The sequence below is a fragment of the Cynocephalus volans genome, chromosome 14 (assembly GCF_027409185.1).
Source record: "Cynocephalus volans isolate mCynVol1 chromosome 14, mCynVol1.pri, whole genome shotgun sequence".
In the NCBI taxonomy this organism is placed as follows: Eukaryota; Metazoa; Chordata; class Mammalia; order Dermoptera; family Cynocephalidae; genus Cynocephalus; species Cynocephalus volans.
The window spans coordinates 36,847,754-36,874,568 of NC_084473.1; the positions used below are offsets into that span (position 1 = coordinate 36,847,754).

The following is a 26,815-nucleotide window of genomic DNA, read 5'->3' on the forward strand; positions in this document are numbered from 1 at the left end:
TTTGAGTTACTACAGAAAATCTATTTACAAATAAGTTAGTCAGCACATACACTGTCCCTATTCTCATACCAAAACCCCAAACCCCAAGCCTATTAGTCCAGTGGTTTTCAAAATGTTTAGGTGGGAAGGAGAGCTCCCAAAAGAAATCTTCACTGAACCACAATATATAATACAAAAAGAAGTAGAGCTAACCTGGTTAAAATGAGGGTGGTATCTCCAGCCTCCGGTTCATCCTTCCTCTTAGCTATCATGAAAGCCCCAAGGCACTTCATACAGTTACAGAGAAAGCAGTTTTAAAAGCTCTATTTTAAACCAGCTGCTCAAATTTGCTGCTCACAAAAGTTTCAGGAAGATTCTGCCATTGTTCCAAAATGATCATATTCAACTTCACCCTCCAGTAGACACTAGGCGTGTGTTATCTGCATCTAAACAGTAAGCCACAAACTGTTTAAGTCTGATAGAGAACTCTCAGACTCTGAGAATGTTTAGAGATTCTAGTTTGAGAAACTACTTGAGGACAAGTGGATGGGTAGAATCAATCTGAAAAAGCTCCTTGGAGGAAGAGACACTATGATTAAGCTAGGAGAAAAGTCTTAGCTCAGAGAGACAGGTTCAGTGTTAAGAAGGGCTAAGATGAGGCATATTTCTAGGTTACAAGGAGAACCAACAGCCAGGAAATATGTGGCTCTCAAGAACCAGAGTTCTACAGGCTACATTCAAAAGTTTGTGTTTGAGACATTGAAATAACTTCCCATTCCTGAATCTGGGGCAGAAGTGCATTTCCTACTCTACTGAGTTCATCACTACTCAAGGCAAAATTTAAATTATGAAAACGTACCAAGCCTGATGCCTTAATAGGAATACTTGCTTCTGAGATAAAAACGCTAACATTCTTCGATTATTAGATATTTTCTTAAACTCAAGGAAATTCACGATGATCTGATTCCAGACAAGCCTATAAAGAAAAGTATACTTCATACATGCAGAAATTCTGAAAGAAACCAATTTAGACCCTAACCATGGGTAAATCTAAGGATGTTATATATATACAAATATATTCAAATTGATATATATAAATATGGGCTGTAAATCAAAATTTTATCATTTTTATCGGTAGATATCCTTATCAGCATTTTTCTAATTTTTTATGATAGTTCATAGGGAGCGTTAAGGCAGTGGTCCATGAACCAACAGCATCAACATCATCTGTAAGAAATGTAAGTTCTTGGGCCCCACCCAAGACCTTCTGATTCAGAAATTCAAGGAATGGAGCCTAGCAAAATATGTTTTAATGAGCCCTCCAGGTGATTCTGATGCTTGATGAACTTTGGTGACAACTGACCTAAGGAACAAGACCTTGAAGTTAACTCTTAAAATTTGTGCATGAATGCTATAGCAGCATTATTCTTAATCGCCAAAAGATGGAAACAACCGAAATGTCCCTCTATTGGTGAGTGGACAAACAAAATGCAGTATATTGATACAATGGAAAATTATTTGGCTGTAAAAGGAATGACCTACTGATATATAGACAAACCTTGAAAAACATTTTGCTACGTAAAAGAAGCCAGTCACAAAAGACTACATATTATATGATGGGTCTTCAAAAATTTCACAGGAAGATAGATTCATGTTATCCTTTAATTCCATTTTTTCCACAAATTTTTTGAAATACCCTCATATGATTCTCCATTCATATGAAATGTCCTGAGTTGACAAATCTATCAAGACATAAAATAGATTAATGGTTGCCTGGGGCTGGGAGTTTGAATAGTTAAGTGATAACTAAAAGGTATGGAGTTCTTTTTGAGGTGATGAAAATTATCTATAATTGATGTGGTGATGTATGCACAACTATAAATATACTAAAAATTACTGAATTGTATAGTTTAATACTAGCTCCTTGATATTGACTTTTGCAATGGTTTTTTTGGATACAACACCAAAAGCTCAGGCAACAAAAGCAAAAATAAACAGGTTGTACTACATCAAACTAAAAAGCTTCTTCACAGCAAGGAAACAATCAACAAAATGAAAAGATAGCCTACGTATTGGAAGAAAATATTTTTAAGCTATATATCTAACAAGGGGTTAATATTCAAAATATACAAGGAGCGCACACAACTCAACAGCAAAAAAACAAATAACTCAATTTAAAAATTGGTAAAGGACCTGAAGACATTTTTCCAAAGAATATGTACAAATGGCCAACAGGTATATGAAAAGGTGTTCAAAATCACTAATCATCAGCAAAATGCAAATCAAAACGACACTGAGGTATCACATCAAAAAGACAAGAGATAAGTATTACTGAGGGTCTAGAGAAAAGGGAATCCTTGTACTTTGCCAATGAGAATGTAAATTAGTACTACCATTATGGAAAACAGTATAAAGGTTGCTCAAAAATTAAAAATAGAACTACATTACCCAGCAATCCCTCTGCTGGGTATATACACTCGAAGGAAATGAAATCAACACCCTATACAGATATGTGTGCTCCTGTGTTCACAGCATCCATTATTCACATAAGCCAAGATATGAAAATAATGTAAGTGTCCACTGATACATGAATAAAGAAATTCTAGTGTGTGTGTATTCATATATATGTGATGAAATATTACTCAGCCTTAAAAAGGAGATACTCCATTTGCAACAACATAAATGAACCTGCAGTGTTATACTAAGTGAAATAAGCCAGACACAGAAAGAAAAATACAGCATGATCTCACTTATAAGCGAAATCTAAAAAAAGTCACATACACAAAATCAGAGAGTACAGGGACAGAGAGGGGGAGGAAATGGGGACATGTAGGTCATAAGGTATAAACTTGCAATTACGTAGGATGAATAACTCTAAAGACCTATGGTACAGCATGAGGGCTACAGTTAATAGTAGTGTATTGTATACTGAAATTCGGCTAAGAGAGTAGACTTTAGGTGCTCTTACCACGCACAAAAAAGTGAAATGATGGATATGTTAATTTGCTTGACTGTAAAATAGTCATTTCACTGTATGTGTGGGAATGTAAATGTCATGTGGTACAACTTAAATATAATAAATAGGTAGGCTGTGTGATATATATATATTTCAATAAAGCTCCCATGAAAAACAAATGAAAGGAAAGAAGGAATGAAGAAAGGAAGAAAAAGAAAGAATAGAGCAAGGAGACATAAGGAAAAAATACATATTAGCTGCAAAAATAGTCTCATTAGTATGCCTAAATCAACTATTGAACAATTAGGTAATATAGAAAATAAACTTTATACACAGCATTACATACATCCTGACAGCATTCTGGGCACCCATCCCAACTAAGCCTGGTGTGAATTACACTCATATTTACTTAAAAACTAACTACTAAAATTTGTTCCAAATGCTGAAACTTCTGACAAAGCAACATTTATATTAGGAATATAAGGATACTTTTAAAATACACTTGGAAAAAAAAAAAAGAAACTGGCAATATGTCTCCATAAAATGCTCAATAAATTTCAGAGTAATTTCTTGTTTTCAATTACCAGCAAAACATAAGGAGCAAGGGTTTTCAAATTATGAGTACAGAACTGAGAGGTACTCCAGGTACAAGGTAAAGGTGAAAAGGCAGCTTCACTACCTGTGCAAAAAAAAAAAAGAGCATTTTTGTGATCTGCCTATATACTGGGTTTTCATTTAAGATCTTGGTTCTTTTTATTTAAAAAGTACCACTTCTATTTTTAAAAAGGTGGGGGGGGGGCAGAATCTCATTATTAAGAGGAAAGAATAAGAATTTTGAAGTCCAAAAAATTAGACTGTACAGATTCTGGGGGTGAGATATGGTGGAATGCAAAAATGAAAAAAAGAAATTTTCACTTTTAATTTACACGCATCTGTATTATTTGAATATTGCATACTTATTACTACTTAAAGGGAAACAAGTTCCCCACAGTAAGTCATAAAGAAGGTCTCAATTTTTTAAATTCCTTTTTCTCTTAAGAAAGCTACAAAACTGTTACCAACATGCCCATAGCTACCAACATACTGACTATTAAACATTAACCATTTGAAACATGTATTTTTAAATGTAGAAATAAACTTGTATGTTTGCTATAACAAAAGATTAAGACTAAAATAGCTCAGTACTATGAATTGCTAAAGAGCACTACATATTGAAGTTCTAGGAAACCACAGATGGATTGTTTTGGCTCATGCATGATTTCCCCCCCGCCCCCACAATGGAGACTGCATGAAAAAACTAGAAGTTACTTAACAGTAGAACAATAAAATAAAGTCTGTAAAAATAGTTGGATGCCTTAATACTCTAATCATTCTCAAAACTATAATTCTTTCCATACACTAAAACGATTAATAAGGTATCAATAAAAGTCTTAAGTTATTCATATTGCCAACTTGAAAAATGTTCGATCTAAATACTACAGGAGGGCTCTCATTAGCAGACAAAATTCCCAAAATAGCAAAAGCCAACTGGAATTGGCTTATTATATAGACCTGAAAATACTTCTAATTACTTCTACTTTTTCTGCCCTGCAATGTTTAAAACTACCTCAGGTAAAATGCTAATATAACATAGATAACCTATAATACTCATGTAGTCAAAAGCAGATTCCACTGCACTAAAGTCTCGGTAGTTTTACAGAACATATACTACAGACTGAGATATATGACTACAAATTTCAGGCATAGTCAGTGGAATGAAAAATTACCTTTGCTAATAAAATTTTAAAGTATAAAGTGCCCTGGCTTAGAATAGAGGGGAGGTGTAGAGGAGGGAAATGTAAGTAAAATTTTTTTCCTTCACTGGAGACTGTGTAGCTGCTATGAAGAATTAATTAGAACTATCACTGACATCTACAAATTGTAGTTTTACTGTGAAATATTTTTTCTAAAACTTTCTATTTCCAGACCAACATAACTAATGCAACTTCAGCAGGGAGAAATTTTTTTCACAAAAACTCATGCAAATGCATGGTAGAATTTCTAAGTAGACTCGCCTGAATGCAACCAGAGAAAAACAATACCATACCCATAGAAAGAAAACAATTAGTTGTCATCAAAAACCACAGAGATCAGAAGGAAGTAGCACAGTATTTTTTAGGTGCTAAAACAAAAGAGCTGTCAATCCAGAATTCTATACCCAGAATTCTTGCCTCAATTTTAGCAGAATTCATGTTGCTGATAGGGGCTCTTTTCAAATTAATGCCTTATCCTTCTTCGTGCCTCAAACTAGATCCTGTTTAGACATGTTATAACAAGTTAGCATAAGATTATTTCAGTGTAAAAATTTTTTGAAATCCATGCATAGTTTTCATAACACACATTTTCCATGAACTTTTTTAAGAACCCTCAGACTTAACAGTGAAAGAATGAATGCTTTCCCCTTAAAATCGGAAAGGAACAAGAATGTCCATTTTCACCATATTTATTCAACACAGTGCTAGAAATTCTTGCCAGTGGAATAAGGCAGGAAAAGGAAATAAAAGACATACAGATTTGAAAAAAAGAAATAAAACTGTCTCGCTTTGCAGATAATATGACTGGGCAGAAAATCCCAAAGAACTGACACTCAGACAACTCCTAGAACTAATAAGTTAGTTTAGCAAATGAACACATGGACACTGAAAATAAAAATACCAAAACAAACAAAATAAAACCCACACACAAAATACTTAGTTGCAATTTTTTTTTTTTAGCCAATCCATTTTTTAAAATTCTTAAATTCTTGACATTACAGAACTAAACAAATTTATTAACATTCCACTTTTACATTTCTTATTGACACTTAGGTGCAAATCTAACAAAACATGTACAGGACTTGTAAACTGAAAACTGAACCATGCTGATAAAAGGAATCAAAGAAAATCTTTTAAAAAATGTATACACCATGCTCATGGACAGCAAGTCTCAACATAATAAAGATGTCAATTCTCCCCAACTTAATACACAATTTTAACACAACTCCCACAATAACCCAGCAACACTTTTTTTGTGGATATTGACACAATTAATTCTGAAGTTTATATGAAAAGGCAAAGAAAACAGAGTAGCTAAAATAATTTTGGAAAAGAAGAATAAAGTGGGAGAAACCATTCTATCCAATTGCAAGACTTATTATATATGTAATAATAAAAATTGTGTAGTACTAGCAGAGGGATAGACACAGATGGTTAAACCAGAAAAGGGAACACAGCAATAGACTCCAAAAAATGCCCAATTAATTTTTGACAAAAATACAAAAGCAATTCAATGGAGTAGGGATTGCCCTTTCAACAAATGGTGCTGGAGTAATTGGACATCCACAGGCAAAAAAAAAAAAAAAAAGGACCTCAACTTAAGTCTCACATTTTATACAAAAATTAACTCAAAATATATCATTGGGCTGGCCGGTTAGCTCAGTTGGTTAGAGTGTGGTACTAATAATACCAAAGTCAACAGTTTGGATCCCCATAATAGCTGGTCAGCCACCAAAACAAAACAAAATGTATCATGGACTTAAATGTAAAATTATAGTGCTTCTAAAAAAAATACAGAAGAAAATTTTCAGGAGCCATGGATAAGCAGAGTTTCTTAGATTTGACACAAAAATCCCCATCCATAAAAGGAAAAGACTGATAAGCTGGACTTCATCAAAATTAAAAACTTGTGCCCTGAGAAAAACCCACTATAAGAATGAAGACAGCTACAGATGGGAGAAAATATTTCCAAAGCACATACGCAACAAAATACTAGTATCTAGAATACATAAAGAACTCTCAAAAGTCAGCTGTAAAAAAAGCAAACAATCCAATTAAAAAATGGTAAGAGACATTTCACATATGTGTGATATGACATATATACAAGTTTTCATTACAACAGGGTTTACAGTAGAAAATGACAGAAAATGTTATCAATGTTTCTCATTAAAAGCCTAGGCAAATATATTGTAGTACAACCAAACAATACATAAAAGCCACAGAAAAGAATGAAGGTGGTCATAACTGTTAAGCTCTTCAAAATATATTGAAAAGGGGTAAAAAAAAAGTGCAAAAGAGGGTGCACAAAAGAAATAAGAAAAAAATACACACACACATAATTGTCTACCATAGAAAAATATCTAGAAAAATACACAAGAAACTTGTAGATTGGTTGCCCCTGGGTAAAATGCAAGAAGAGTGGAGAAGAGGGGTAGGGTTTTCATTGTATAGTCTTTTGTATCTTTTCAGCTTTGAATTTTACGAACACACTACCTAAATTTAAAAAATAACTTATAAAAAAATATTAATGTTTTTAATTTAAAAAAAGAAATAGGATACTTTTTTATATTTTTCACCATTCAATACTGAAAAGTATATTAACTGAACAAAAAAAATTAAATTTAAAGGGCATTTGAAAAACTTACCAAAATAAGATTAAAATAAGTTTGTAAATAAAACTGTATTTTCAAGAATTTGCTACTATGGACTATTAAAAGTTAATGAGTTTAATAGCAAACATGTAAGTGTAATAATATAAAGTACCAATACATTTTAAAACACTTTAGTACATAATATGAAACAAAGATGTTATGCAAATTTGACAATTAAGTACATTATTAAAATGTTTCTTTTAACGTAGAAAAGATTTTCTAATGGAAGTTATCTTTGCCAAATAATTTCAAACTTATAAACTGATTGCTACTCAAAGAGATTATTTGTTGACACTAAGAACATTTTCCCACAGAAATAATGTTATAACAAAGACTCAATCCTCAGAATCTCAGAAAAGTCTATTTAATTAAATTAAGTAATATAATCACATTTCTAAGACAGTATTCTAAATTCAAGGAATTGAGAGCAGGAAGGTCTGTGGTCCATAAGAAAAGAAAATAGAAAAAGCATTTTATCCCCCTTGCCAATACAAGGGTACTTCAAAAAGTTCACAGAAAGATTTGTGTTATCCTTTAATTCTATTTTCCACAAAATTTTTGAAGGCCTTTCATATATAATGTGACTTCAGCCAAAATTTACAACTACATAAATTTCATTCTGATACCAATGTCTCACTTTACTGTCTCTCTTGTAGTGCTGCCCTAAATACCCCACTGCAACATCCCAACAAAGCCCTCCCCATCCAAAATACACCATATGTGCTTAAATTATTCATTTTCCTTTTTGCCACCCATTAAGACTGAATTTCTCACAAACAGGTATGATTTCATTTATAGATATTAAGAGAAAGGCACTCAAAATAAACTAATGTATATAATATGTAGATTAAATCTTTCTAGAGATAAATGTGATTTTATGATTATATCTGTTAATAAAGATGGATATATAATTGGCAGAATTTCAGAGAGTACAACCAAATAAAATGAGTGTTTAAGAACACAGAAGGCAAAAGCAGTCTATTTCTGTTCAGAAGTTTCTCTTACCCTAGCCATAACTCCCCAAGGCACTTCTGTGTGTGTTTATGTGTGTGTGTATGTCTAGCACCTAGTTAATTCAACCATTTGCCCAATGATTAAAAAGATTTACACATTTAATTTACATTATGTTTTTCAAAACATTTGCTACATTACTTATGTGAATGATAACTGTTTTTGGAACTGTCTTATCCTCTACTAGTTTATAAACTCCATGAATGCAAAATCTGTCTTAGTCATCCTTGTACTCCTCTATCTAAAGCCAAGAACTATATTTTGCATATAGCAGCTCCTTAATCAATATCTCTTGAATTTAATAGGGTTCGCCAGTGGGATCAGGGTAACAGGGGTTCTAAAAGCACCTTCTGCTTGTTAAGCCAAGAACTATTTGTTATCTAAGAATTTTTGAATCAAACACTAAGATACAAACACTTAAACCAAAATACAAATTATTTTCTTCTGAAAAGCAACAGAACTTTATCTTAAAAAGTACAATGGACCAATCTCAGGACACAGATCTGGATTTTACCCTAAATATTAGCATTATGTCCCACTGGCACAGTTTTCCTAAAGTGTTGCAGGAGTGCTCCATCACAGAACCGATCTGTAAAGAATGAGAGTGGACTTTATTCTTGTTTGGGTTTTGTTTTTGTTTTTTACCTCCTGGTACTTGAGGAAATCTCTGTCAAATTTCTAGCACAACACAAGCTAAGGAACAGAGATTTCAGAGACTACACACAGCAAAAAAATACAATCTTTGAAAAAAAATAGCTTGGGAAAGTCACTAAACAAATAGGCTACTACAGCCTTCAGCAATTAAAAAAAAAAAAAGGCAAACTGGGGAAAGGGAAGAATTATGAGTATTCAAATACCCAGTTTTCAAGAACAACAGAAAATCACAAGGCATACAAAGAAGCATGAATGTTCCCATTTAAAGGGGCAAAATTAACTTACAAACTGTCTCTGAGGAAGTCTAGTCATTGGACCAACTAGATAAAGACTTCAAAACAATTGTCTTGAACATACTCAAAGAGCTAAAAACAAAAACAAGAAAACATGAACAAAAGAAATCAGGAAAATTACATATGAACAAAATGAGAATATCAATAAAGAAATAGGAATTAGAAAAAGAAACCAAACAGAATTCTGGAACTGAAAAGTACAATAACTGAAACTTAAAAAAAAAAAATTACTAGAGGGGTTCAACAGCAGATTTAGCAGACAGAAAAAAGAACTACTGAACTTAAAGATGGTACCATTGAAATTGCTGAGTCTGAGAAAGAGACAGAAGAAAGAATGAAGAAAAGTGAACAGAGCAGAGCCTAAGCGACCTGTGAGATAGTATTAAGTGGACCAAAACATGCCAGAATGAAAAGACAAAAAGGAACAGAAAGAATATTTGAAGAAATTATTCCTGAAAACATCCCGAACTTGATGAAAGATATGAATCTAAAATCCAAGAAATTCAATGAAATCCAAAAAGGATAAATTCCAAGAGACCCACAACAAGACACACCATAATCAAACTGTTGAACATTAAAAAGGAAGAGAGAATCTGGAAAGCAAAAAGACAGAGCAACTCTTTTCACATACAAGGAATACTCAATAAGATTAACAGCTGATTTCTCACCAGAAACCATGAATGCCAGAACACAGTAGGATCATATATTTATGGTGCTGAAAGAAAAAAACTTAACCAAGGCAGTCCTTTATAAAACAATTCTTCAAAATGAGGTACAAAGACATTCTCAGATAAATAATAGCTGAGGGAGTTTGTTACCATTACACCTGCTCAATAAGAAAACACTTCAGGTTAAAATAAAATGACACTAAACAATAAATCAAAGCCATATGAGGAAATAAAGGTCTCCAGTAAAGATAAATACATTGGCAAATATAATAGTATTATTGTATACTTGGTTTGTAACTCTGCTTTTTATTTTCCTACAGAGGCAAAGCCAAACACATAAAAAAGATTATGAATCCATATTACTGAACGCACAACGTATAAAGATGTAATTTTTTTTTTTTTGTCTTTTTGTGACCGGTAAGGGGATCGCAACCCTTGGCTTGGTGTCGTCCGCACCGCGCTTGGCCAGTGAGCGCACCTGCCATTCCTATATAGGATCCGAACCCGTGGCGGGAGCGCTGCCGCGCTCCCAAGCGCCGCACTCTCCCGAGTGCACCACGGGGCCGGCCCTAAAGTTGTAATTTTTGATGACAATTACATAAAGGAGAAGAGGACTTAGCTGTACAGGACCAAAGTTTTTGTATGCTATTGAAGTTAAGTTGGTATTCATTCAAATTAGATTGTTGCAAGTTTAGGATGTTAAATGTAATCTCCATAGTAGCCATAAAGAAAATATCTAAAAAATGTGAACAAAGGCAATAAGCAGAGAATCAAAGCAGTTCACTACATAAACCAACTAAAATTTAAAAAGGCAGTATATAATGGAGGAAATGAGGAGCAAAAAAGGTTAAAAAAATATATATATATATAGGAAAAATAGCAAAATAGCAGAAGTCCTTTCTTATCAATCATTACTTTAAGTTTAATTGGGTCAAATTCTCCAATAATAGGCAGAGATTGGCAGAATGGATTAAAATACAAGACCAAACTATGCACTATCTATAACAGACTCATTTTTTACCTAAAGATTCAAATAGATTCATACTGAATGGATAGAAAAAGATATTTCATACAAATAGTAACCAAAGGAGAGCTGGAGTGGCTCTATTAATGTCAGACAAAATAGGCTTTCAGTCAAAACTGTTACAAGAGACAAAGAAGAACATTATATGTTGATATAAGGAACAATTTATCAAGGAGATAAAACAATTATAAACATATACACAAACAAGGCCGAGCCCGTGGCGCACTCGGGAGAGTGTGGCGCTGGGAGCGCAGCGATGCTCCCGCCGCAGGTTCGGATCCTATATGGGAATGGCTGGTGCACTCACTGGCTGAGTGCCGGTCATGAAAAAGACAAAAAACAAAACAAAACAAAAAAAACATATACACAAACAAAGCCTAAAATATATAAAGCAAATACTGACTGAAAAAAAGGGAGAAACAGTTCTACAATAATAGCTGGAGATTTCAACACGCCAATTTCAATAATGAATAGAACATCTAGATATAAGATAAATAAGGAAATATTGGACACTAAAAACCAACAAGACAGACATACATATAACACTCCACCCAATAACAGAAAACATATTCTTTTCAAGTGCACATAGAACATTTTCCACGGTAAAGCATAACGCAAAACAAAAATATCAATAAATCTTTAAAAATTGAAATCACACAAAGTACCTTTTCTGACCATGATAAAATAAAGTTAGAAAGCAATAACAGAAGGAAAACTAGAAAATGCATGAATATGTAGAAATTAGACAACACACTCTTAACCATCCAGTGGGTCACAGAAGAAATCACAAGGAAAATTAGAAAAGATTTAGAAGGCTATACTTAGAGAAAAGACAACATATCAAAATTTATGTGATGAAGCAAAGGTAGTGCTCAAATGAAAATTTATAGCTATAAATGTTTCCATTAAAAAAAGAAAAAAGACCTCAAATCAATAGCTAACCTTACAATGTGAGGATCTACAAAAAGAGTAAACTAAATCCAAAGCTAGCAGAAGGAATGAAATAATAAATATTAAGCAGAGATAAATAAAATTTTAATATTCAAAAATAGAGTCAAGAGACCAAAAGTTGATTCTTCGAAGGAAAAAAAAAAAAATCAACAAAATTGACCAAACTTTAGAGAGAATGCATAAGAAAAAGAGAAGATACAAATAACTCAAATCAGTGGGGACATTATTACCAACCTTACAGAAATAAAACAGATTATACACAAACACTATGAACACAACTGTATGCCAACAAAACAGATAACCTAGAATAAACAGACAGATTACTAGAAACACACAAACTACCTAAAAACAGACTCAAGAAGAAATTTAAAAATCTCAACAGAACTATAACAAGCAAGTAACAAGGTTGAGTCAGTAGTCAAAAATGGCTTCACTGATGCACTCTACCATACAAAGAATTAAAAGCAATCCTCTCAAACTCTCCCAACAAACAGGAGAGGAAGAACCACTTTTAAACTCATTCTATGAGGCCAGCATTACCCTAATACCAAAGCCAAATAAAGGCATCACAAGAAAATAAAATTACAGACTATTATCCTTTATGGGTATACTTGGAAAATCCTCAACAAAATACTAGCAAAGTGAATCCAACAGCACATTAAAAGAATTATACACCTTGACCAAGTAGGATTTTTCCCAGGAATGCAAAGGTGGTTCACTGTTAAAAAGAAAAAAAAATTAATGTAACATACCACATTAAGAGGATGAAGGGGAAAAACTAACACATGATCTCTCAATTAACTCAAAAAAGGCATGTGACAAAATCCAACACCCTTTTATGACAAAAACACTAAGAAAACTAATAACAGAAGAGAATTTCCTCAACATGATAAAGGGCATCTACAAAAAACCCCACATTTAACATCAAACTCAATGGTGAAAGACTGAAAACTTGACCCCTAAGATCAGGAACAAGACAAAGACACCTACTTTCATCACTTCTATTAAAACTAGTACTAGAAGTTTTAGCCACGGCAATTAGACAAGAAAAACAAAAGGCATCCAAATTGTAAAGGAAGAAATAACACTATTTCTATTTGCCATTAACACGAACCTATATATAGAAAAATCCACAAGACAGTTACTAGAGCTAATACATTTATTCAGCAAAGTTGCAGAGTACATCATCAACACACAAAAATCAGTTGTGTTTCTATACACCTGTAATAAACAATCTGAAGAGAAAATTAGGAATGCAATTCCGTTTGACATCTAAAAGAATAAAATACAATTATCTTTCAGTATCCACAGGGGATTGGTTCCAGCACCCCGTAGATGCTGAAGTCCCTTATAATAAAATGGTGTAGTATTTGCATATCACCTACACATATCCTCCCATATACTTTAAATCATCTCTAGATTACTTGTAACTAATACAATGTAAATGCTATGTAAAGAATTGTTATACTGCATTTTAAATGTTTATATCGTTTTTTATTGCTGTATTGTTTTTTGTTTTCAAATTATTTTCATCTGTGGTTGGTTAAATCTGTGGATACAGAACCATGGATATAGACGGCTGACCATACCTAGGAAGAGATTTGATCTAGGAGGTGAGTTTTACCTTGAAAACTATAAAACACTGCTGAAGAAAATTAAAGATGGCCTAAGTAAATGGAAAGCCATCCATTCATGGGTAGGAAGACTTAATACTGTTAAGATATCAATACTGCCCAAAGCAATCTATAGACTCAGTGCAATCCCTATCAAAACCCCAAATGACTTTTTCTCAGAAATGAAAATGCCAATCCTCAAATTCACATGGAATTGCAAGGGGCCCTGAAGAGCCAAAATTAACAAGAAAATAACAAAGGTGGACGACTCATACTTTCTGACTTAAAACTTACTACAATGCTACAGTGATCAAAAGTACTGGTACTTGCGGAATAGAATTGCGAGTCCAGAAATAAACCCATACCTTTATGGCCAACTGATTTTTGACAAGGGTGCCAAGTCCATTCAATGGGAAAAGAAGAGTCTCTTCAACAAATGGTACTGGGAATAACTGGATTTCCACATGCAAAAGAATAAAGTTGGACTCATAACTCATATCAAACACAAAAATTAACTCAAAATGTATCAATAACCTAAATATAAGAGCTAAAACTATAAACTTCATGGAAGAAAACACAGGGGTAAATCTTCATGACTTTGGATTTGGCAATAGATTCTTAGATATAACACCAAAAACACAAGCAATGAAAGAAAAAAATAGACAAATTGGACTTCATCAAAATTAAAAACTTTTGTTCATTAGAAGACATTCTCAAGAAACTGAAAAGACAACCTTTTAGGGGGGTTTGAATGAGAGAGCATTTGTAAATCATATTTCGATAAGCATCTAATATCAAGAATATATAAGGATCTACTAAAATTCAACAAAAATACAAACCACCAAATTGAAAAACAGGCAACAGACTTGAATCGACATTTCACTGACGAACATAAACAAATGGCCAATAAGCACATGAAAAGATGTCCAACATCATTAGTCATTATTAAAATGCACAATGAGATACCATTTCACACCAACTAGGGTGGAATAAAAAAAGAAAAAGAAAACATGTGTGGGCTAACTGACATTTGTACATTGCTGGTAGGAATGTAAAATGGTGCAACCTTTGTGGAAAACAGTGGCACTTCCTCAAAAAGCTAAGCATAGCAATTACCAAACCACCCAGCAATTCCACTCTGAGGTACATACCCAAAAGAACTGAAAACAGGAATTCAAACCAATACTTGTATGCCAGTGTTCACTGTAGCATCATTCATGTTAGCCGAAAGGTAGAAAGTACCCAAATGTTCATCAAAAGATGAATGGATAAACAAAACGTAGTAGTTTATACACACAATAGAGTATAATTCAGCCTTAAAAAGGAATGAAATTCTAGTACATGCTACAACATGGATGAATCTTGAAGACATTATGCTATAAGTAAAAGAAGTCAGACACAAAAGGACAAATAGTTTATGATTCCAATTGTATGAAATATCTAGAATAATCAAATTGATAGGGAAAGATAGACTAGAGGTTACCAGGGGCAGGGAAAAGGGGAAGTGAGGAGTTATTGCTTAATGTGTACAGAGTTTTTATTTGGGGTGACAAAAAAGTTTTGGAAATAGTAGTAAAAGTTGCACGACACTGTGAATGTAATTAATGGCACTGAATTGTACACTTAAAAATGGTTAAAATGGCAAATTTAGTGTTATATATATATTTCACTACAATAAAAAATTTAAAGGAAAAGTTATTAAGTTATATGTTTAGAAATAAGAATCCTACCAAAGTCCTTAAACAAAACAGCTATTATGTAATTATCAGTAAGTGCATTCCATTACAAATTATTGAGCCATATGTAGAAAAATAATTGTTTTGGGAATTATAAACGAGTAGCTGGAATTTAAGTTAACTTATTACAAAAAGTCTATATTAATTAAAAACTCAACTTGTTTTTTAATCTCAAGACATATTTGTTTTATTATTTGATTTCTTTTTAACACTGAATCAAATGGCTTTCTATATGCTGGGATTGATCCCATTTGCCATTGGGCTGCTCTAATGCTTACAGGCAACTATAGATTTTTTAAATCACCAGATATAAATTTCGTAACAGCAACAATTAAGTTTTAATTTTAATTTTATATCCACAATGCTTGCCATACAAGAAGTGCTCAACTAATTTAGTGAATAAAACCAAACCAGTAAAAATCAGCACGAAAGCAGCATTAAAGAGACTCTTGAAAAATCATTTTCCTGTTAGTTTCAAAATATCTATTTTTAAAATAACATCTGAGTAATTGAGGGGCCATAAAACTAAAATTTTAAATAACTTTTCTCCCATGTATATCCCAATTTGCAACTCCAACGGGAAGTTACTAGAATTTGACATTATGAGGAATTTCATTTACTGATCTGTTTGTCTGCCTCTGAGGTAGCCCTGACTAGAAAGGAAAGACAAGGAGTCACCTTTGTGGCTATATGGCTGGTCTACTCAGGGTACTTACTGCTGGTTTGCCTGAAGTATTCCTGGTTCACTAGTTTATGTAGTAATAAACTGGGTATCATTTAAATTGTTTTATTTTGTCTTACTGTTCTTTGTGGTTTTGTGCATTAAAGATTTAATTACATAAACATTGAACATGAGATGCAAAGCTTATTTGATTAGCTACTGAAGCAAATTGTGTACCTTTAATTTCAATGAAAATTAAGTCTTTGACTTTTAATAATTCATCCTAAGACATCTTTTTTTTTTTTTTTTTTTGTATAAGAGGTTTTTTGCAGGGGATAAAACTACTCACTTTAAGTGGGGGAAACACTGTAATTCAATTATCCCAAATCAGGCAATTCACAGCCACAGAAATGACCCTGGCTGGCCATGAAAATGAGCCTCTCAGATCTCAGACTACAGGGAATGTAACTGACTAAGGGCCCCAGCTGCTGCACTCTGAAATCCATCACTGTGTTTGTGCGGAGGCCACGCTTCTTACTGGCTCCTCCCAGTCAATGACACCATGGCAGGCATACTAAGGCTGGCCTGTTTGTGGGAGATGTGGAATTTCTGTGATAGGCAACCCTCACTCAAAGTCTTCCTGAGACCTTGGCAAACTTTCCTTAGTATAGAACTGCAGTCTAATACACTTTCACGTGGAGTTCCTTCCTTCCTTACCTCTCTGCTTCAGTTGGAGTCACACTTGTATCACAGTCTGATGAATCTCCCTGCCTCCTTCCCTTTTTCTCACAAGCATTTTACCTGATAAATTTCTTACACGCTTAATCCCATCTTGGCATCTGCTTCTAAGAAAACCTGGATTAATACAATGACAAAGGCTTCCCTTGAAGCATCAATTTTTTTTTAATCTAGCTATTTTAATTAAACTATTTCTAATATATGGTATTTGTTTTCCTATTTCCTAAAATAGAATACACTGAACATGACAATTCCAATGTCTTGACAGGTTAAGATCTCAAATAAGATCTACCTAATTCATTAGTAGTGAATTATTGAGGGGACAGACTCAGAACCACATGCAATTCAACAATCACTGAACACCTGCTATACATGAGAACTACGCTAAGCATTACAGGGAGTGCAAAGGTGAGCAGAACCATAATCTTGCCTTCAAGGAACTCTCAATCTAAAAGAGGAGAGGAGCCACAGATTCAAACAAGCTTTAAAAGGCAGCCTGTCATAAGTGCTAAAATTGAGACTTAAGGTACTAAAGATACTTACGGAGTTGTAGTAGAAAGGCTTTGTGGAGGAGGTGGCATTTGAAATGTACTTTGAAAGACATGATCAGAGCCTTCAGGCTATACATGCCTATAATTACCCAGCCTTCCAGCTTGCCTTACTTGGCTACCCCCAAAGTGTAAATCTCTCATATCACAATTCTCTCACACCCCCTCACCTCCAAGTACTGTTGGTTTCTTAGCTCCCCTCCAAACGTGCTCCTCTCCTAGTATTCTCTCTTTCATCATCATCACCACTTAGACCCCTAAGTCAGAAACCTAGGAATCCTCTTTGGCTCCTCTCTCACTGCCCTGATCATTCAATCACCAATATACCTCTAAATCTCTCTAAACTGGCTTTCCTGCCTACAGTTCAGCTCCCATTTAATCCCTGCCCCACAAAGACAGTGGTCCTTCAAAATTCATATCTAACTGTCAGTACCCTGCTTAAAACCCTTCAGTGGCTCTTCACTGCTCACAAAATAAAGTGCAATAATTTGGTTCACAAGATCTGGCCCTACACTCCAGACTGCAGCTACTCAGAACTCCTAAAATGCTGAGTTCCTCTTGGTCTCCAAGCTACCACAAATCCTTGGCACTCATTTCCTCCTAATCCTTAGCTGGCTAACTCCCGCTTCCATTTAAAATGTCACTTTCATCACTCCCAAGCATACATATACAAAGATAGTCTCCTAACTTTCCAATGCCACCCCAAGACCATTATCCCTCCCTGCCTGTTCCTTTACGGTCCATGCTATCTTTCCATTAACTAATGTCTTTAAAATTCTTACTTTTTTTTGTAGGACCCTTTTTATTAAATGAAATCCTATGCAGAGTTCAATACATAAAAGGGTTGAGCTCCTCAGCTTGAAGTAGGTAGTTTCAAAGACCTCTTCCTTTGGCCTCCCTCTCTCCTAAGGCAATTCTTCCCTAAAATCTAACATTCAGGACAATTAGAACACCATTATACTGTATTACACTGCCTACGCACAGGAGGCAACACAACTATAGTAGAAAGAGTTATCTTTAAAACTAGACAGACTTTGGTTCAAATCTTGATCCTACTCCTTATTAATTATAAGATCTTGAGCAATCCTCTGAAGATTCATTTCCTCAACTGTAAAATGAGGATGTTACCACCTTAAAAAGCCCATGAGCAGAAGAGAGACAGTATGTAATCTATAGTGCCTAGAATACTGTCACATAGTAGGAACTCAATAAAATACTATCTGCCATGGCTTATTATCCCAGGAATGTAAGATTGTTTTAATATTCAAAAAGATCTAGAAACACTAAAACAATATTTTAAAAGAACAAAATTGGAGTACTCACACGAACTAACATCAAGACAACATAAATTTACAGCAATCAACCAATAGATCAATGGAACACAATGGAGAGCCTAGGAATAAACCAATAGGTATATAGATACAGAAACAGATATGTACACATATATGAAATAATTTAACTTTCATAAAAACACTAATGCAATCCATTCAGGAAGGAAGGTTTCTCTTCAACAAATAGGTCTGAAACAACTAGATATCAGCATGAAAAATGAATCTCAATTTCTGCCTTCTATCATATACAATAATTAACTTGAAATGGACCATGGATTATATAAAAGCTAAAACTATAAAGCTTTTATAAGATAGCATTAGGAGAAGTATTTTCATGACTTGGTGACAGGCAAAAGGTTCTCAGACACAGAGAGCAATAACCTTAAAAGAAAAAACTGATAAATTTGACTTCTTCAATATTAAAAACTTCTGCTCATTAAAAAAACACCATTAGGAAAATAAATAGGTAAGCCATGAACTAGAAGAAAATATTTGTGAAAGATATATCTGACAAAGGACAGTTTCTGGGATATATAAAAACCTCCTATAATTCAATACTAAACAGAAAAACAACTCAATTTTTTAGATGGGCAAAAGATTTGAGCAGACACTGCCCAAAGGGAGATAGATATACAAGTGGCCAATAAGAACATGAAAATTTTTTCAGTATCATTAGTCATTAGGGTAATGCAAATTAAAACCATAAGGAGATACCACAATATACCCACTACAATGACTAAAATTAAAGACTGGTAACACCTAATATTGACAAGGATGTGGAGCAACGGGAACTCTCATACACTGTTGGGGAGAATGTAAAATGGTAGAACCACGTTGGGAAGGTCTGGCAAGTTCTTATAAAACTGAACAGATAACTACCCTGTGAGCCACTTCTCCTGATATTTACCCAAGAGAAATGAAAACATATGTCTACAAAAAGACTTGTATAACAACATTCAGAGCAGCTTTATTCATAATAGCCCCAAGTTTAAAACATCCCACATATCCATCCACTGGAAAAATAAACTGTGACATATTCTTATGAAAGAAAAAAGGACTGAATTCTTGATAAATACAACCTCCACAACCTCAAATGCCTTACCAAAAATATATATTGTATGATTCTATTTATATAATGTTCTAGAACAGATAAAATTAATCTATGGTGGAACAATAAAAGATCAGAACAGTGATTGCTTCTGGGAGGTGGGAGCAGAGGTGGACTGAGAAGGCACAGGAGGGAAATTTCAGGTATGACAGTCATTGTCCTACATCTTGGTAGAGATTGGACTGTATGCATTTATCAAAAGTCATTAAGTGGTACAATTAACATTTGAGTATTCTATTGTATATAAATTTTACCTAAAAAACAAAAAGAACTGTAAATAAATATTGAACTCTAGTTAATGATATGCATGCTGAAGTGCTTAGGTGTGAAGTATACTGATGTCTGCAACTTACTTTGAAATTCATCAAAACATAAGGTGGATTGATGATGGAGAGAGGGATGATAAAGCAAACAAAATGTTAATTATATACCAAGGTCCAGGGTTTGATACCTGTACGGGCCAGCTGCCCTCCCACCCCCCAAAAAGTTAATTATAGATGCTAGGTGATGGATATATTGTGCTTACTGTACAATTCTTTCAGCTTTTCTGAGTATTTGAAAACTGTCATGATAAAATATTAGGATAAAAGTTTGACCACAACACATAAAAAAATCTAAAATGAAAAGTTTTTTCCTATTCTATCTACAGCTGTAATAAACAATACATTAGAGGGGGTGGAGAGTATTTGCCACTTTTACTATTATTTGGTTGAGGCATCCTCACTGCTGTTATTTCTGGACTTCCCTGCGACTTCTGGATTACAGTTTTCCTCTCCACCACAATACATACCATAATCCTGTGAATTTCACTATCCATGCAACCCATCATTCAATATACCAACTAATCATCTCATCACCTTCATCTCTTAAAACTCCAAAATATAACAATTATCATCATCTCTATTCATAATCTCCTTATCTGCTCCCATTACCCTCCTGTTCTAACTCATCAAGATTTCTAATCCAACAAGCCCTTATTTTTCTTTCAGCACATTACTGCTCTTATAGCCTTACTTCCGCTCTATCATCTGAAATACCCGTATCTTTTTAGCTTCTACTGAAGCCACCTGCAACCACCTATCTTCTCTACCTATTCTCCTGAGCTGAGGAGTGATGCTGGAGGGAAATCTCACAACCGCCAGACCAATGCTACTCCAAATTTATGGTCTCCACACTTAGCACTGCTCAGCAATTCCTTTCTAAGACACTGGTTGGCTCCTTCTCCACACTCCACAGCAGCAATTCCAAAACTTCACCTTTCTTTTAACTTCTTACTCATTTTCCCTCCCTCACTCTATGTAAAGAATGTTGCCTTTCATTTCATCTTGAAAACAGAGGCTACCTAGTGTGAATGTTCTGCTTCCCAATCTACAAATCCTTCTTTCTCTTCTTCCCTCCCATTTCAGAAGAAAGGATGTCAGCAACCCTAACCTAAAAATGCAGACCATAACCAAATTACTTGGGCAAATTAACCTTTCCATACCTCAGTTTTCTCCACTGTAAAATGGAAGCAATAATAGTATCCCATTAGAATTAAATGAGAACACATGAGAAGCACTTAAAATAGTATTTGATAAATTGTTCAAGGCAAATCCCATTGTGTGTGCTCCTAACTTAATCTTCTCCTTCAGTATCTTCACCAGCATTCTCTACCAGCTCCTACCGTCACCTTTAAATAAGAAATAAAAATGTCCTTCCCAAACTTGAATCTTCTTCTTGCCTCAGCAGTATCTCTTTTCCCTTCATTTCCAAGCTTCTAGAAAAAATAATCTGGAAAAAAAAGGGGGGCCATCTGCTCGTGCTATTCTTACTTTTTCCATGCTTCCATCTTCTACCCTCACACTAAAACTGCTCTGACATAAGTGACCAATGACCCCTTAGATGTCAAACCTGATACTTTTCCGTAGCCTGACCTGGCTAACAACTCTTTTCTTGAAACTCGTTCCTCTCTCAGCTTCTCGGATACTAGTGTCTCATTCTCACTGCCTGACTCTTTCCTTCTGTCTCTCTTGATCACTCCTTTTCTTCTACTCTCTCCCTCTACACTATTTTTCACTCCCCTCCCCCAGTTCTGATGCCAGCCCTTCTTCAGTCTTATTCCACTCATTTTCAGTGAGCAGTCTTACCTTTTTTTTAACACCTTCATTGAGATACAACTGACATACAATAAACTGCACATATCTAAGCTGTTCAATCTGATACATTTTAGCATATGTGTACACCCTTGAAACCATCGGCACAATCAAGATAAGCAAATATAAAGGCCTCTCCCTAAAACAACCACTGATCACTGATTTGCATTAGCTTGCGTTTCCTAGAATCTTATATAAATAGAATTATAGAGTATATACGCTTTTTTGGTCTGACTTCTTCCATTCAGCATGATTATTATGAGATTTAGCCATACTGTCATGTGTATCAGTAGTTCATACCTTTTTATTACTGAGTATTACATTGTATAGCTATATCATAATTTGTTTATTCATTCACCTGTTGACGGACATTTAGGTTGTTGCCAGTTTTTGGCTGAACCGTGCTGCCATGAACATTCATATACTCTATAAATTTTTGTATAGATATAGGCTTCATCTATACTTATGGCTTTACTAACACACCTAGAAGTTCCAAATATGCTTCATCAGATGCTAACAACCATCAGTAAAGTTCATGTGGATAACCCAGAAGAACTTTTAAATCAACATGTTCACAAATCATCTTATGCCACTCCTCTCTCTACTCCAAAGGCTTCTCCTCCTGTATTCTCTATCCTGACTAAAGGTACTCAAACCAGAAACAAGACTCTTCCAGTTCCCTTGTCATTCCCCCAGTCACTCAGTAAGCTACTAGGTTCTGTCAATTCTGCCTTTGAAACATTTCTAAAAAAAAATCCTTCCCCACATTTCCATCCTACTTCAAATGCACCCTTAATTCAAATGCATATCATCTCCTGGCTGAACTACTAGCCTTCTAACTTTTCTCCTTACTTAAGGTCTCATTTCTTCCCCAATCCATTTTCCATTCTATAGCCAAAGTAAATGTTCTAAAACTCCAATCTGATGTTACTCACCTATTTAAAATTCCTCAATGGCTTCAATCTCAAGATAAAATTAAACTCCTTAGGTTAACATATAAAAAATTGTCTATAAACAAGCTGTCTGCCCAGACTCATCCCCTGACACTTCCCATCATGTTTTAACTTAGTCTGGTTTTATCCTTAGTGCTAAGGGAAATACCTGGTCTGTAGTGGGCACGATAGATTTGTGTAACAGAAAATAGGACTTAGACTGATAGATACAGTGGGACATTCTGGGCATATTCAGAAAAAGTAGTAGTCCAGTCTAGCTAAAGCATAAAGAACATGAAAGATTATGATAGGCAATCCAGTCAGAAAAGCAGGATGAAGCCAGATCATCGATCACAGTCAATGCCATGCTAAAAAACTGTGCACTTTATCCTACGTTGAGCTCAAAAGACATTAGTGGTTCAGAACAAAAGCATAACATGTACAGAAGTGTACGGTAACTTCTGAAACTTGGAAAATATATAAAGGCAAGGGGAGGGCAGTGAACTCAGTTAAGAGGCTGTCACAGTATCTGGAAAAGGAGACTCAATTAGAGCAGTTGGAGAGAACAGATTAGAAGAACATGTCAGAGGGGAATGAACATACAGGCTCTGCCTGGGTGTGGACAGTAATGTAAAGAAAGAAGTCAGATCGCAGCACTCTTTACAATAGCCAAGAGTTGGAACCAGCCCAAATGCCCATCATCAGATGAGTGGATACGGAAAATGTGGTACATCTACACAATGGAATACTACTCAGCTATAAAAACGAATGAAATACTGCCATTTGCAACAACATGGATGGACCTTGAGAGAATTATATTAAGTGAAACAAGTCAGGCACAGAAAGAGAAATACCACATGTTCTCACTTATTGGTGGGAGCTAAAAATTAATATATAAATTCACACACTCACACACTCACACACTCACACACACACACACACACACACACACAAACCGGGGGGGGGGGAAGAAGATATAACATCCACAATTATTTGAAGTTGATACGACAAGCAAACAGAAAGGACATTGTTGGGGGGGAGGGGGGAAGGGAGAAGGGAGGGAGGTTTTGGTGATGGGGAGCAATAATCAGCCACAATGTATATGAACAAAATATAATTTAAAAAAATAAAAATAAAAAAATAAAACTGTTTACTTCTGATTTCAAAAAAATAAATAAATAAATAAAGAAGTCAGAGATGACTCCAAAATTTTAAACTAGTTAAATAAAATAATAAAGTCATTAATCAAAAAGAAATTTTTAAAAATGGTAGGTGGAAGGGAGAGAAGTGATAGTTTTGGTATTCCCTCACCCATCTACCCAACTTGAGTGCCTACTAGGTGTCAGGCACTGTATGTATGAGGAATAAAGTGAGGCTTTAAAGATATCATTCCTGTTCTCAAGGAGCATCCAATCTAGTTGGAGGGAAGAGGACAGACAAGTAAAAAGAAACATAAAATTAACTATTAAGAGCTAGGAGAGGGTGCTAAAAGAAAAAGGAGTGATATCCAAAACTGAGCCCCGAGGATTTGAGAAAAGTTCTGAGGTTGAGTGAGTCCAGAAGGCTAAGTAATATTAGGCAAAGAAGGGCACTCCAGGTAAAGAGAACATATCCAACGAGCTTCAAGTAAAAGAACGCAAGTTGGGCACACTAAAAATAGTCCAACAATAATAAATCTGAAGGAAGAGTTCAAGATATGTTGATATTCACATGAAATGCCCAGTAGGCAGGCAAAAATGCAGGTTTTGAGCTAGCAAGATAAGAAATATATTTTCAGCCTCTTCTTATGTGGCTTAGAATCAGTTAGTGTATATTTAAGTACACTTCTATCTCCTTCCATCACTTCTACTGCAAGGGTATCTCTGCTTAAAGTCAAAAGCTGGTTTATGTAAATAAGCAAAGTCAGCTAGAGGGGACTGATAAATTGGAGATAGATGCCTGTCTAAAGAGGGCAGCCATTTACTCACCTCCAGCAGTTTACTGCCTTGCTTGAATGCAGGCCCTAAGTGAAGAGATCTTCCGATTCTTCAAAAAAAAAAAAAGCTGAAAATTCAGATTTTATATAATGTCTCCCAGTTTTAAACATTAGCAATTAATTACATTTAAAAATAAAACAACACTGAGCCAGCCAAACGAAATGCTTCTGTGGACAGATGTCAGCAAGGGCCAGCAGTGTGGCAGAGTTAGATCGGGTCTGCCAACTCATACAATGCTCTTTCCACTACTTCAAAAGATCCTCAGCTGATATCTTGTCCGTTCCCCTGGGACAGGAGCTGATTGCTTCTAAGCAAAATGGCCCAAACTAGTAGTGTTTCAGGAGTTCTTCTGTATGTTTTTAAACAATTTTTCCACCTTCCCTACCCCGTCAGGATACCAGCTTCTAGCATCACTGAGCTCTCCCATTACCCTTCTATTTATTACAAGCTAAGATGTCAAGCTTGCAGGTAAAGCAAAAGTAAACAGTAGAGCGAGAGCCTGATGGGATTTCTAATGAATAAAGTATATAATGTACATGGCTCTTGTTTTCTTGTAAAAAATCAGAGATGTTTGTGACTAGTCACTTGATGAAAAAAAATGTCAGTAACTTATATCTGAAATATATGAGCAAATTCTGCTCACAAACGAAATAGTTTCAACTGTAAGATATCAAGAGGGGAAGAACATGACAAAAGGGAAAGTAAAAGTTGCTGAACTCTGAGAAAGACACCTTTAAGACATTTTAAAAATGTTTCTTAACACAAAAGGTACGCCACAATCTCAATTCCCACTAGGTGCAAAACTATTTTACTAGATAATATGAAACATTCTTTGAGCAACAAGAAATTGAGATTTAGAAACACTGTTAAGAGAGTAAAGCAATCTCTACAGAAAAGTAAATGAAGAGCAAACAAAAACAGGGCGGTAGTCGCAATGTTGCTTTAGAAGCTTTTCGAATGGAGCTTTCCTAATTATACTAAACCATTTAAAAGCCCAGATCACGGGTATGTAACCTTAGGTAACAATGTAGCAAAGTTAAAGAAACACACAAAGGTTAAAAATTCTAAACAAACCGATCTGAAAATAGTGGCATGTTCACCAGTCCCTGTAAATCGGAAGAACGGGGGAATTCAAGAGAATGGAGTGATTACTTAGGGTGAGCACAGCAAGCCATGTTCCTGCTGGCAGGCGAGCTCGCAATTACTTTAGAGCAAGCATTATGGCCAGAGCATTCTCGAGCCACTAAAACGAGCATACTGCACACCTAAAACGAGCGGCTGACAGCAGCTCCGGGGTAAGACCGAGAAGGCGGAAAAGTGGCCTGCTTTGCCCCCGCTGAAAACTAAGGACAAATTCTCCTTGGCTTCCTGCGGCCTTCCCACACACCGGGCGAATGTCAACACCAAAACCAGCCGAGTGTGGGGACCTCTCAGTGTGCGCCGTCCTGTCTGGGAGATGGTGAGACCGAGAAGAAAGCCGGCCCTGCGCGCGCCCCGCCTCCCCAACCCTTCCCCGGCCCGGCTGGGGGCTGCAGTCGGGAAGCGGGGTCCCGCGCGCTCCTCACCTTCTTCAGCGCAGGCACCAGCAGCCCCCGCCACTTGGGCGCGTTCTCCTCGCTGAAGAACTCGTACGGCAGCTGCTGCGCCTGCATGGTGTCCCCGGGGCGCCTCGGGGCAGGGAGAGGGGCGGTGGCGGCGGCCCGGCCGGGGAGCCGCGAGAGGGTGAGCTCGCAGCGCGGAACAGGGCCGCGGCCCCTCCGGACGACCCGGCCCCCTCCGGCGCCGCGCAGCCGGGCTAGCCCTGGAGAGGGGGCTGAGGGGCGAGGCCCGCGCCCGGCCACCCGCACGACACCGGCACCAGCGGCGGATAGCGAACGCAGCCCGGAGGCGGCGGCGGCGGCATCCCGCACCGCCGCCCCGGGGCCAGGCCCCCGCCCCTCCCCGGCCCTCCGGCGCCGCCCGGGGCTGCCCTCCGCCGCGGCCGCCGCCCGACTGCCGAGGCTGCACTCTGGGGCCGGGCCTGGCCCCGCGGCGGAGCTGGCGGCTGGGAGAGGACGTGC

General features: G+C 36.0%; 1 protein-coding gene across 4 annotated transcripts in view; it reads right to left on the reverse strand.

The window, feature by feature from the left end:
* The window catches only part of SOS1 (SOS Ras/Rac guanine nucleotide exchange factor 1), a 157,949-nt gene extending 131,416 nt beyond the window's left edge, over window positions 1-26,533 (reverse strand). For all 4 annotated transcript variants that reach the window (XM_063078408.1, XM_063078407.1, XM_063078406.1 and 1 more), the window contains exon 1: window positions 26,321-26,533. In XM_063078408.1, coding sequence (XP_062934478.1) covers window positions 26,321-26,407 — 87 coding nt within the window. In that variant the 5' untranslated portion in view covers window positions 26,408-26,533. The remainder of the gene's footprint in view (window positions 1-26,320) is intronic.
* Window positions 26,534-26,815: the final 282 nt, after the last annotated feature.